General features: G+C 37.2%; 1 protein-coding gene across 2 annotated transcripts in view; it reads left to right on the top strand.

Moving 5' to 3' along the window:
• LOC126470123 (cysteine protease ATG4C) overlaps positions 1 to 8,643 on the top strand; it is an 81,201-nt gene extending 72,558 nt beyond the window's left edge. Inside the window, exons 7-8 of one of the 2 annotated variants that reach the window (XM_050097738.1) lie at positions 5,011 to 5,207; positions 7,533 to 8,643. In XM_050097738.1, coding sequence (XP_049953695.1) covers positions 5,011 to 5,207; positions 7,533 to 7,709 — 374 coding nt within the window. In that variant the 3' untranslated portion in view covers positions 7,710 to 8,643. The remainder of the gene's footprint in view (positions 1 to 5,010; positions 5,208 to 7,532) is intronic. The other variant, XM_050097736.1, reaches the window with a different exon arrangement.
• The last annotated feature ends 6,040 nt before the right edge of the window (positions 8,644 to 14,683 follow it).

Raw genomic sequence — 14,683 nt, 5'->3', positions numbered from 1 at the left:
TGTGCAGCATAGTACTTTAATATTCTGCTAGGCACTACATAATATCCATGAGAGTCCTTAGTCTTCAGTGATTTAATTATTGACTCAATCTCCCCCTTGTTAGTATCACAGAGGAGTATTTCAGACATCAATCTCTGAAAGGCATTTGCCAACAGTTATATGAATCCCTGTAGAAACTTGTTGTGACTCGTCGATCTTTCAAAGTGCCGCCGCGCAGTTACGCGTGTCCTCTACATGCGACGCTGTCTGCCAGCCATGCAGTAGCTGCGCCACCTAAGCGGCCAGCCAGCCAGCGGCCGCTAGACTTGGACTCAGTTATGATTTGACTGTTAAAGTGTACACATGTCTTACTGTTTACTTGATCTGTGACTTTCATGTATTGCGTCTTCCTTAAAATATATTTGTTCAACTTGAAGTTATTACAAAACTAAGTTTTTATTTAATTCACCAGCAATGCTTGGAAAATGATTGTTAAATACTGTATATATATCTGACTTACCAGTAACAGAATATTTTTACTACAAACTGAACACATGGTTTTAATTTTATTCTGTGAATTAGCTTTTTTATTTACGTACCACATATTCTTTGCCTTCCAAATAACATTTTAAACACCTTACAATACTGTTTTTAATGGGCTACTGTAGCTTGATTGTGGCTACTTCTAACATTTTGATATAATTCCCACTTTGTTCTACATGATATCCTTATCCCACTAGTCAGCCATCCGAGCTGCCTACTACTGCTAGTACCCCGGTTAGAACATTCTAATGGAAAGCAACTATCAAAGAGTGTGAGAAATGTGTTAAGGAAAGCATTATATTTATCATCTTGTGTTATTGGCACTATAAACAACGTGCCACTCTTGTTCCTTAACAAGGTTTAAAAAACTCTCTGTTGCTGTTGGGTTATCTTTCCTACGTAGTTTGTAATTATTTGTGACATTTGTTTGAGTACAAAAGCCTTTTAGTCTTAAAATTTGTGCATCATGGTCTTGAAAGGCCATTCACCCTTTTAGTAACATCATGCCCATCTAATAATGAAGAATGGATAAAAATATTCTCTATGGCTGTGCTACTGTTCCCCTGCATCTTAGTTTGAAAAAACACAATCTGCATCAGATCGTATGAGTTTAGGAGATCTACCAATATCCTTTTCCTTGCACACTCATGTACAAATTAATGTTGGAGTAACCACATACAATTAATTTTTGGTACTTCCTGCAAAGTGAACCAAGAACACTCTTTAGCTTGAGCAGAAATGCTCTGAAGTCAGAGTTAGGGGATCTACAAACAACAATTAGTAGTTTAGTTTCACTAAATTCAACTGCCCCTGCACAATAGTCAATAGTCATAGATTTTATGTTTTACCCGAGAAGGTGGTTTCTACTCCTCTCTGTGAGGTTTGGCACATTGGTTTCTATTGTCTCTTGAAAGTTTGTAAGTGTGCCCCATCACCTGAATATTCTGTTACTGTGAACCAGCTTTTGTCTTATGGAGCCATGATGGACAGCAAAGAGTCTGTCACATCTGAAGCTGTTGTTTGGCAGCAAACTGTTTTTGTCATAGACAGTGACTTCAAAACAGTTCCACACCAGGTGCCGGTCTTTCAATTTAATGCCACTTTGACGACCTGCAGTCGATGAGGGATGATGATGATGATGATGATGATGATGATGATGATGATGACAGCACAACACCCAGTCCCTGGGTGGAGAAAATTCCCCAACCCAGCCGGGAATCGAACCTCGGCCCAGAGGATTGACAATCCGTCACGCTGACCATTCATCTACTGGGGTCAGACACCTGAAGATGTGATTTGAAATCTCGAAACCGGTCATGTTCCTGTAAAAGTTCATATACAGCTGAAAGTGGTTTATTTCAGAAACATGGGTTACTTCAGCTGTGTTTGCCCTCAATAGAAAACTATTTGTTTTGATAAACATCCGTCATCAAGGACAGTGCAGTGGTTTCTTTTATTTGAGAAGTCTTCGAGCCACTCACATATCTGAGTACTCATTACTTACATTCAGACCTTTGTTATCAGTCTGCAGTGGTGTACAGTGTCAGATGCTTTCTGGAAATGTAGGAATGTGGTTTGCAGGATATCGTGTGAGAAAAAGGCAAGGTCAGTTTCGTACAAATGATGGATTCTAAAGCTGTGCAGATTTTTGGACAAAACATCTTCTGTCTTGAGGAAATTTAATAAATTGAAACTTCGAATGTGTTCAAGAATTCTGCAGCAAACCAGTGTTAAAGATATTGGTCTGTAATTGTGCAGGTCTATTCTTTTACCTTTCTTACATATACGAGTCACCTGCTGGACAAAATATTCACAGTAAATGCAAGCTAAGTACTCGGCCAATGTTGAAGAGTGGTCTGTGTAAAATAAAATGGGATATCATCTGGACCTGATGAATTATGTATTCAGCTATCCCAGTTGCTTCTCAGTGCCAGGGAGTGAAATGTAACCCTTGTGTGGCTGTGAAAAGCAAATCTTGTAACGCTTGTGTGTGGTTAATTCCATAAGGGTATCTGTGCAATGGTTAATCGATGGTATGTTTGTATTATCCTCCCACATGAATGATTTTTAAAATTAAAAATTTAAAACTTCAGCTCTCCTTTTTCTGTCTCTTATTGTCACATCAGACGATTTGACAGAATAGAAACCTTCAACCCACATAATGATTTTATCTAACAACATAATTTTCTTGTGTTCTCAGCAAGCTCTTTCCTAACAAATGATGGCATAAGTTTTATATTTCATGCATCATTCTCTTTGTAGGTGCACGAATTCCTAGTACCTTTTGCCTGCCGCCATTTCTGTGTTCTTTTTTGAACCGAGAGTGCAGCACTCTCTGTTTCCTCAACATTTTCTGAATTTTGTTATTAAACTACCCTTAATACACAGACTCAGCATATATTGATCTAAGTTATGATTTACAGTTAGTTTAAGCTCTGTCTCCAGTTCTTTTTTGTCCATCATGTTGAAAGTAAATTATCTCCATTCATTATCTAAGTTGGATGCCAGCAACTGCTTATCTACTCTTTCCAGCATAAAAACTCCATATCCTTATTGGTGTCTGTATTTACTTAAGTAATCTTCATTGCTATAGCATGATCACCAATCCTTGTTTCTATACTGAAACTGTCAGTAAGGTTAGGCCTTTTTGTAGCTGCAAGGTGTAAAATATTTCTGTTGTGTGTGGGTTTTCAAAGTAACTACTCCAGACAGTTCTTGTAAAATGTGTTCAGAACTACTTCACAAGAATATCTGTCCTTACCACCTTCATTGAATCTGTATATGTCCTAGTCAATACAAGATAGATGGTTGAAGTCATCCGCAACAAAAATTGCATGACAGAAGTAGTTACACAGTAATGAGTGCAGACTTTCTGTGGATAATTCTGCAACTGTTACTATATAATCATGTGGTCTGTAAAAACACGAGATGATTAACTTGAGTTTTCCTGGATTGGTTAGTCATAAGCAGATAAATTCACAGTTATGTTGTTTCAACCTGATACACAATAGTTTTGTCAGTTGCATGAATACTCTCCCTCATACAGTGTCTAACCTGTCTTTCCGATATACACGCCATGCCTCATTAAATATTTCAGAGCTTTTCTACTCCGTGTTTCATCCAGCTCGCTGTTCTGAATATAATTTGGGTGCAACTACTTTCCTGGATGGTGGTAAATTCGAGGACTTCATTACAAATGTTTAGACAAGTTTTCTATTAAAACTTGGCATTCGAAGTCATATGCGGTCTGATGTAACTCGTGTGTTGACTGATGAGCATTCATTGGAGGACCTCAAGCTATTATCACCTATCCTAAAAAAGCTGTGTGCACTCCACAAGTACTCTGCTACCTGAGTAGCTGCTTCTTCTGTGTATTGCATGCCTGAACTATGAAAGGGAGCCCTACAATTCTCCAGCCGTAATGCAAGCCCAGAAATCAGCAGCTAGGGCTGTGGAGCCTGTGGCAAGAACCCTCCAGATGGCTCCAAATCAAAGGCAGTTACCATCTTTCAGGGGTGTGCACTTTTGGTTTTCCTCATACATATTTCATTGTAGTGAGTATTTTTCCTACCTCAGTTTCCACTGCTGTTGCCCATTATGATTTGACAGTGAGTTATGAAGCCAAAGATCAAATATAAAGTAGCAAGATTCTGCATGCAAGTAAGATATGTAATTATTTGTGTGGATTTGCAAATGACAAATTCAATTTCTATTGGTCTAAGACCACAGCAAGGCAGTATGGTATTGCTTCTGTTCCCTCTTGTAACACAATATTATTTTAATTAATTTACTACCTCTCCTCCCAATGTAACATATCTCCCAAAAATGACTAATCCCATGATGGGAAAACTGTCAGCTAATTTGATATAGAAAATCCATTTCCTTCCATAAAAGTAGGAGTGAAAACCTAGATTTACGAATGTTTTATGTTGTATATTATTTTTAAATGTATGCAATAAATTACTGATATTTCATACACTTGTGGATCATAGTTAATGGTATACCTTTCATTTCTAATTGATCTTAACCAAATTCTGTAGTTTCATTAAATTGCTTCATGCTACTGCTTCAACAACATTGAGAGATACTCCTGCTCAACTGACACAATTTACTGTTTTGTAGCCTAATTGTAGATGATGCATTAAACTCTAACCTTTTTATTGTGTCTAGTGCTGCTGCAGTGTAAAATGTTTTCACCCTCTTTTTTAACATATTTTATTAGACTCGTTAGAAGCTGACACCTGTGATAAAACATGTCCACACTGCCCCCTGCAGTTACTTTACCAGTCATAACTGTCTTCTTGAAATTACTTGTATTATAATATTCCTTGGCCCTATACAACTTACTTTCCATTATGTTACACTCTGAATTGGAAAAAGTAGTCAAGTTTTTCTGAGTTTTAATGATCTGCAACTTTTATTAAAATTAGAGATACTTTCTCTTATTATAATAACAGTAATAGTAATGTTGTATTTTGATCTTTCTAGATGACAAATTGATTCATCTAGATCCACACTATTGTCAAGAAATGGTTGATGTATGGAAAGCTGAGTTTCCTCTCTCTAGTTTTCACTGTAGGTCACCAAGGAAACTGAATCTCTCCAAAATGGATCCATCGTGTTGCATAGGATTTTACTGCCAAACTAAAGATGACCTTGAAAAGTTTGTTCAGAATGTGCAAACGGTGAGGTCAATATAGTTTACATATTATTTTCTAAGTAGCGTAATGGGCAGTCAAATGGAAACAAGACAGATGGAAAAATTAAGTAAACTTTTCATTATTTCAGAAGTAATTGCTGTAACTGTTGATACACTTATTTAACTATTTGAGAAGATAGTCTGTGCCTTCATGGAAAAATGTTTGCAGTTACCTAAGGAACCATGATTTTACCCAGGTGTGCACCTCTTTGTCCAAAGCAAATTGACAGTCATGAATGACTTCAGGACTCCAAAAATATGGAAATCATGTTGGAAGAGATCGGAACTGTATGAAAGATATGCAAGGGCTTCTCAATGAAACTTTTGCAGCAATAATCAAAACAACTTTGGCAACATCTGCCCTTTGATTTGCTTCAGACAAAGAGGTGCCCATTTGGCTACAATCATGGTTTTGTAGGAAACACAAAAAAAATTCCATTAAGGTACTGTCGATTCTCTCAGTGGGATAATTGTATTAACAGTTGTGGTAATAACTTTTGAAATAATAAACAGTTTACTTACTTTTTTCCCCATCTGTCTCATTTTCATTCGACTCTTTTATAATTTTTTTTAGCCAAAGAAATTGTTGCAGTTTTGTTCTTTATTATATAAAAGTTTAGTTAGTTATTTTATTGCTTTTATCAGTTTACACAATTTAAAGATGAAATTCAATCTCAGCACAGTTGAATGTTAGCAGTAACTGTTTTTGTGACAATGTGGCAGGTCTAACAAGAAAAGAAATTAATTGAAAACAAAGATCTGAATTTTCACAACAAAATGTTGTACTGATATCTTCCCAAGCAATTTCAATATTTTTGGTGCCCTGAAAACATTTATGACTGTCAATTTGCTTCAGGCAAAGAGGTGCATGCCTGAGTACAATCATGGTTCTGTAGCCAACTTCCTCACTACACTGTTTTACTCAGTAATATTTGATAGAGTTTTAATGAACATTAGTGAGGAACATGCCATGTGTGAGGCTTTTGGTCTGATGGTAAGGTAGTGGTTCAATACTCCTAAGCTTAAATCAGCATCGAGCACAGTTCATTCTGCAATTGACGGTTTACCCTGAAATTAGTTAGTTAATCATGCTGTCTCAGTGAGTTATCTTTCATAGTGAGATGTGTACCACTTGGTTCGCTGGTGTGAGTAGTCTTGTAACACTCTGCTATGGCACTGTTACAGAAGCCCCTAAAGCCCTCTCCACAACCAATAAGAACACAATCTAACTCTACAACTTGTAAATTTAATTGTAGGTACCAAATGAGCAATAGATGATATTAAGACCACCTACAAACCCATGTATTTGTATTAAAATACCGTATGAGAAACTATGATTCATCACTGCACACACACATTGCCCATGGTTTCACAGTTCTATAACATCTCTTCAAATACCACACAAAACAGAATGTAACCTTTATCAATACCTTGTGCAGCCAATTTAAAGCTACATTTTTATGTAAATTTAATTTACATCACCTGCACCAAATACTTGAAATAACTGCTCATATAGTGGGAAATTCTTTTGAGAGGATGGCAGTGTGAGATTACCAATTTGTCTGGATGATGTACTGAGCACTCAACAATTGATACAGGTCAGACTGTGGGTCAGCTTGGGCTCTCCACCTTGTTTCCACTCCATTATGAAATAAAGAACAGTTTATATAGGCATATTCAAGGTAACTGACATAGCCATTCACATGAGATACTCAAACTGGCTGCCGTGGTGGAAGCTTATGTTAGGATAAAGTGGCAAGTTTTTGTATCTCGCACTCTTGTGAATGCATGTGAAAACAATTTTTCCCATGCAATGACTGATATGGAATATTGACAGCATTCATGTCTGATAGAAGTAAAGTGTATAGAAGCATGTAGTGTGTGTGTTGGAGAAGTGGTTTGTAAGAGATGCAGCTAAGGTGAAAATTCAGTGATAGTCTTGTAATAGATAGCTAAATTCCAGAACAAATAATATTGGAGAGAAAGGAGTTAGCTGCTTTGTTGGAAAAAGAAAAAAGTTATCTATAGAAATCAAAATTCAAGTTATTGTCAGACACGAAAGATGAGTGGATAAATATGTAAACATAAAGCGAAACAAACTTTCCATTGTGTATCTCCCTTTGGATTCAGCTGTCATACCCATTTACTAGCTCATGTTTGAGCAATTTTCATTTCTGAAATTTGTTTTTACCTTACTGTTAGTGATTGGCCATTTTTTTCTGTTGTTCAATATAAGCCTGATGAATATCTGAAAATAAAATGTTTCAATGTACGTTCAGCTTCAAAAGTCTATTACCTTTTTTGTTCACAGTGCTTAATTCCTCCTCATGAAAAGGCTGAATACCCCATGTTTATATTCTGCAGTGGAAGAAGTAGAGACGTCATGTCAGCTCCAAAATTTTGCATCCCAGATGACAGCATTAGACTTGCAGATTCTGTACATGACAGTGAAGATGATTTTGAAAGTGAAGAGTTCGAAGTTGTGTGATATTTCACTGGTGTACTATTTATATGTGATCGTATTTATTTAATCTACCATTGTAAGTTTGCTAAAATTATCAACTGTGCTGCAAGCTCGCTGAATTGATATAAATCCCATCATTTTTTATGGTTCACATTATGTGGTAATACCGTAATGGATAAGAAAAAGTGATAAAATTATCTGTAATGCTCAGCTTCCAAGTTACTAAATGTGTTACTTACTGTCTAATCTATAAGACTGCAGTTTAAAAGCAAATGTCTTTGCTTAGATAAAGTATGTTTTATTTTGTGACAATTGGAAGTTGATACATTGTTGTAAAAAGTTGATTGTGTAGGCTGTTACATAGATATAACTTAACAACTTAATACAGTGACCTGTTCATTTCATGTGATTGTTGTGGATACTTAGAAATATAAGTGTGATATATGTACTTACTTTTGTGCTAGTATTTGAATCCATATGATGTGATCTTTTGTGTTATAACTGTTATTTTTACACTTACTATTTGTAACTACAGAGAATCTGAAGGCATATATTTTAATATTTTAGTCTCTCTCTCTCTCTCTCTCTCTCTCTCTCTCTCTCTCTCTCTCTCTCTGTCTGTCTGTCTCCTAAGACAAAAATGCAAGTTAATTTATTTGTAATTTATCAGTATTACATTTTTTGAATGAAGTAAAGCTTATAATCTATTTATCTCTTTTATTTGTTGTGTATATTTTTAATACCAGCAACATTTGTATTACATATCTCTGTTACAGCGAAACCCCACTTTTACACTTTTCAAGGGACTTCAAAAAAATGCTGTGAAACAAGGGGAAATTAAAAATGTGCGAAATAATGTTTTAAGCTGTAAAAGTTACGTATAGGACACCCCCGTGGCACTTTATGTATGATATATGTACATAACAGGCATCAAAAGACTTGTCAGGGACTTTATCATCTAATAAAGGTTTATTATCTAATAAAAACCGCTGATGTAACTGGAATTGATAACTGTCTGGGAAGTGGAAACGTTTGACTTAATTTCAAATGCCATTATCGATGTTTTTGGAAAGCCTGCAGCTGTCATTCATTATTTAAGTAATGAAATACTGCACTAGTTACGTATTTTTTTCATGCTTAATGACGCATTTCGAGAATTTTTAATTTCAAACTTCATAATCGATGTTTTTGGAAAGCCAGCAGCTGTCATTCATTATTTAAGTAATGAAATACTGCACTAGTTACGTATTTTTTCATGCTTAGCATGATACATTTTGAGAATTTTTTTCTTGTTGTCAAGTGCAAATATGTAAATAAGTATTTTGTATGGTGTTTGAATATGTGTTATTCTGCGTCTCTTGCACTGTACTCATCTATTTGAGGTTATCAAGTACTGTGCCTCATCAGCTATGTAGAAACAAATACACACACACACATGCGCAAACTATCACTCACATTGTTTGTTTGTGTAACATTACAAAAAATACATACGTAAATACTGCACATAACAAAGAGAACCTCGAAACACGTTTTGCTCAGCATGAATCCAATATGTAACCGACGCTGTGTTTACACTAAAAACATTTGAGCAACACAAAGTGAATGACGGTGTCAACTAGTGCTCCACGTGACCACACGCTAAATATAGTTTGACAAAGGTGCCACAATGATCACAACAATCACGAAACTGCATTTGCGCATTAGATATATCTTCATTTGAACGAACCTTGTTACTCCCATCAGCCACCATGCCAAGTAAATCTTGGCAGCAGCAGGAGATACAGCATGAATTGTTACAACTTTTACTCGTTTACTCATTCAAATCCACTGAATAGAGTGCACTGGTGTCAAGAAACATAACCACTTAATATTTGTAAACACTTGTGGACGACCAACATTATGCCAGCATCATATTTTCTCCTCAAAACATTTTTTCATAATTCGTAAATCACAGGAAAATTATAAATATGTTGACGCAAAATGAGGTGCAAATTAACATTGTGGGCATAGGAAATGTGACGGGACTGATAAAAAATGTTGTAAACGGCAGGAAAATGTTAATTCCGGGAATGTAAAAGCGGAGTTATACTGTAGTTGATTACAATGTACATGAAATGTGCTGTTTACTGTGTAACATTTTGTTAGTGTGTATTCTACATAACACATATCTCCTATGCCAAAGGTGCCCATAGTTAAGTCTTTGCAGATGCTGTGTGTGTATTAAAAAAGACTCCTTCTTATTGCAGCACGACTGCCACTCAGGAATGTAACGGGACATATTATCAATAAGTATATGCTAAATTCTGATACTTTTATGAGAGAAATGTGAATATTTTTTTGACCACCTTACACAATTAACAACTGATTCACTATCACAGGGATTAATATCAAGTGAACAATCAGAATATTACAGCGATAATTTGATATCAATATAACATCTTATAATGAAGTCATCAACCCAAAGATTGCTACCAAGCAAGTTCATGGAGGGGTGAGACACTGGACTCATATTCAGGGGGACAGCAGTTAGTTCCCATCCAAATTTAGATTTTCCTTCATTTTCCGAAATCAGTGTAAGGCAAATTCTGGATGGTTCCTTCAGAAGGGCACAGCCAATTTCCTTCCCCATCCGAGCTTTTGTTCTAACTCTAATGACCGTGTTGCCAACAGAATGATAAACTTTACTTGTCCTTTGTCTAAGTTGTTTTGGTATATATAAGTTAATTCGTGTCATTGAGTAAGTGAAGAAAGATTTATTTCATAAGAGGAAATTTCTCTCGCTTTATCAAAGAGTAGGATATTACAGATTTTTTACCTGTCCCCCTCCCCTTCCATTTGGCACATATGTCTAGCATATGGATGAAATGTGGCACGGAAAGATGATGGAATGAAGAGTCTGGATTTCTGAACTTTTCATTTAAACTGAGTGCAGTTAACCACAGTTACTATGCTGCCAGCCTTCGCAGATAGTTCAGAAGTCTGAGAGCGGTCATGTTTACAAAAACTTCCTAGCAGGCTAAAACTTTGTACCAGGGTCAGACTTGACCCAGTCGTGAGTTCCAGCCTGTCATACAGTTTTAATATGCCAGTAAGATTCAAAAAGTGTACGCTCTGCTGCAGATTGAAAGATTCATTCTAGTTACATTCATAGTCTCGCTGGAATTCAACTAGGAGTTACCCATCGTTGTGGCTTCCCAGTTGAAAGGTTTTGGTCAAAGACTACAGTATTTCTAAAAGATAATGATGGAATGGCATATTGCATTATTGGTACGAAACAGACTTTACTGAAGGGATGAGTTGCTCCAGAATAATAAGCTACAAATATAGGCTAACATGTCAGTTTACAGGTTTGTATAGGCCCAGGATTGACTATTACACAAAATGCAAACTTTGCATCTCATTATTTCTCAAATATTGATGCAGGCAGATAACTGAAATTAAAGAGTGTTATTTGGTGAAGGTGTGTGTAACATTAATGAAACTCTTCTGGAAGACAAGCTGAGGTATTCTAAGTGTAAAATCGTGCAGTTATTCTCAAGTTTTTTACTTGAAACCGAGCAATGACTGTAATACCTGAGGTTATTGATATTAATGATATACTGGAGGTAGTAGAAGCAGAACAACTGCTGCTGATGGTGCCAGTGCAGCTCGCCTGTCACTGCCCCCAAACTTGCATCAAATCATACGTGTATTGTCATAGAATAAAGGCTGCCGAATCACTTAATTTCACCTACAGCATTTACCTACATCACATTCGATGCATTTCTGACTGTATGCTCCCATGGTAACCTAAAATGTACTCTTACATTGGTTATGGACCTTATTATACAGAACTGTATGTGCTGCTGCTGTTGGAGGACCACAGTTGTTTCTCTAGAATTTCTTCAGGTGAATATTTGGCAGCTTCAGTACTGTTGCATGTTGTTTGATTTATTGTAACTTCTATTGAACTAGTTTTAATTGTATAGATCTGTAGTCACAGTTTTATGTTCAATAACTATCTGCATTTTGCATTTTGTGCTCACTGCTGTGGACTGCGGACTGAACAGTGGCAACCAGTAACTGTTCTTTAATATTTCTTACATGATAGCATGAAAATGAACTTCGTAAAACACACACACACACACACACACACACACACACACACACACACACACACACACAGAGAGAGAGAGAGAGAGAGAGAGAGAGAGAGAGAGAGAGAGAGAGAGAGAGAGTGTTTAGTGTGATCGTGTGGAAACTACATTTTCCATTCTCCCTGCGTTCCATCTACCTATTTCTTTTTATGAAAGAGCTGCATATACACTGAAGTTACAGAAGTCATGAAGTACCTCCCAGTATTGTGTTGGACCTCCTTTTGTTCAACATAGTGCAGCAACTGGACGTGGCATGGACTCAACAAGTTGTTGGAAGTCCCTTGCAGAAATACTGAGCCATGTTCCTTATAAACGTCCATAATTGTGAAAGTGTTGCTTGTGCAGGATTTTGTGCGCGAACTGACGTCTCGATTACATCCCATAAATGTTCGATGGGATTCATGTCTGGTGATCTGGGTGTCCAAATCATTAACACAAAGTGTCCAGAACATTCTTCAAACCAGTCGTGAACAGTTGTGGCCTGGTGACATGGTGCATTGTTGTCCATAAAAATGCCATCGTCATCTGGGAACAAGGAAATCCATGAATGGCTGCAAATTGTCTCCAAGTAGCCAAACACAACTGTTTCCAGTCAATGATTGATTCAGTTGGACCAGAGAACCCTGTCCATTCCACATAAACACAGCTCTCACCATTATGGAGCCACCACCAGCTTGCACTATGCCTTGTTTACAACTTGGGTCCATGGGTTCGTGGGGTCTGCGCCACACTCAATCCTTACCGTCAGCTGTTACCAACTGACTCACCTGACCAGGCCATGGTTTTTCAGTCTTCTGGGGTCAAACTGATATGGTCACAAACCCAGGAGAGGCAATGCAGGCAATATTATGCTGTTGGCATACACACTTATGTCGTTCATCTGCTACTATAGCCCATTATTTCCAAATTCTCGCCAGACTGTCTAACAGATATGTTTGTCATACGTCCTACATTGAATTCTGTAGTTATTTCACGCTGTGTTCTTTGTCTATTAGAACTGACAACTCTATACAAGGGTTGCTGCGTCCTACATTGAATTCTGTAGTTATTTCACGCTGTGTTCTTTGTCTATTAGCACTGACAACTCTATACAAAGGTTGCTGCTCTCAATCGTTAACATGAAGGTCATTGGCCCCTGCATCGCTTACGATGAGAGGTAATGCCTCAAATTTGATAATGCCTGCAATTTGATAATCTCGTCACACTCTTGACACTGTGGATCTTCGAATATTGAATTCCCTAACGATTTCCAAAGTGGAATGTCCAATGCATCTAGTTCCAGCTACCATTCCGCATTTAAAGTCTGTGACCATAACCACATTTTAAACCTTTTCATGTGAATCACCTGCGTGGAAATGACAGCTCTGCCACAGCGCTGCCTGTTTTTACCTAGCGTATGTGATACGTGTGTGTGTGTGTGTGTGTGTGTGTGTGTGTGTGTGTGTGTGTGTGTGTGTGTTACATAACCCGTGCCTCACACAAGTAGCAGTAATAAATTATGTACATAAACTTTCCTCAACAATTAGTGTATCTATTAATGGAAACCATATCAAAATCCCTACAATATTCGTGATATTAGCCTCCCCACGTAGAGAGAAAAACTCAGCAGGGGACTTTAATTTAGTAATAATGGGTAGTTATAATTAAACTTTCACTGTTTGATAGGACCCCATGAAAAACAAGTGGTCATAGGACACTGAAACTTTGTGGAAACATTTGTAAGGACATGCAGGAGAAGGGTAATGGGTAAACCATTGAAAGAAACACATTTTTATTTCCACATGACAGGCTTCAAATATGGTGATCTCGGTGGTTACGCAGTTTAGAACGATCAGCCAATGATTTGGTTTGCTCATGGAAGAGGCCGATGGTAAATTGCACCACAGGTTGTTGAAGGAGTTACTGTTGCCGTGGGTGAGAATGCTGGATGGAATGTGTGATATCCAAGCAGTGCACGAGCTGTTACGGCAGTGGAATATTCCCTGACCCACCATTCAAAAAGTGCTGTGAACAATTGCGAAATGGTATCCTTGCAAACTTCACATTAATCACCAGCTTTTGTCACATGATGCAGACATTCTAGCAGACTTTTCTCTTGCATTTCTTGTAAGAATTGAAGTTGGTGAAGTGTGCCCTTCAAACCTTTTGTGGAGTGACAAAGCACTTTCTGCTCACTGAGCCAGTTAACACTTACAACTGTTGCATTTGGGGATTGTCATCGCCAACAAACATGCATGAAGTTCACCTGCATAGTGAATGAGTCACTGTGTGGTATAGCTTCATGGTGCAGTTCATATTGCGTCCATTTTTCTTTGGGTAAATTGAGCCACAAGGACCTAGAACGTGCAGCGTCAACAGCGCACATTACTGTGATCTGCTTCACCAACAAGTGATCGTGTGTTGCAAGAGAGAGCGGCTTTGGACTCATCGATTTTGATGCACAATGGAGATCCAAATCACATTGTCTGGGAGATCAATCAGTTATGCTGTAACACGTGGAGAAAATCAAATCATTGACCGATTGTTCCAAACTACATAACCAACAAAATCATCAGATTTGTAACCTCTGATGTGAAAATTAAAATGTTTCTTTCAATGGTTTATTTGTTATTTCTGTTCTGCATGTCCTTACAAATGTTTCCACAAAGTTCCATTAACCTACAATCACTTATTTTTCACTGGAGCCATCTCAAGTAGCGAAAGTGTAATTATAATCACCCTGAACGTACAAATAACAATTTCTCAATATGAACCCAATATGAGTATTATTTCTGAAAAACTGTTTTTTTATTAATTTTATTATTGGCATATAGACCAGGTTCCTATTTCATTCCTTCTTTTCATTTGATAGTTATTTCTTTT

The sequence above is a fragment of the Schistocerca serialis genome, chromosome 3 (genome assembly GCF_023864345.2).
Source record: "Schistocerca serialis cubense isolate TAMUIC-IGC-003099 chromosome 3, iqSchSeri2.2, whole genome shotgun sequence".
Classification (NCBI taxonomy): Eukaryota; Metazoa; Arthropoda; class Insecta; order Orthoptera; family Acrididae; genus Schistocerca; species Schistocerca serialis.
Note: the sequence above shows the minus strand (reverse complement) of the source record. Positions and strands in the feature narration are given on the sequence as shown.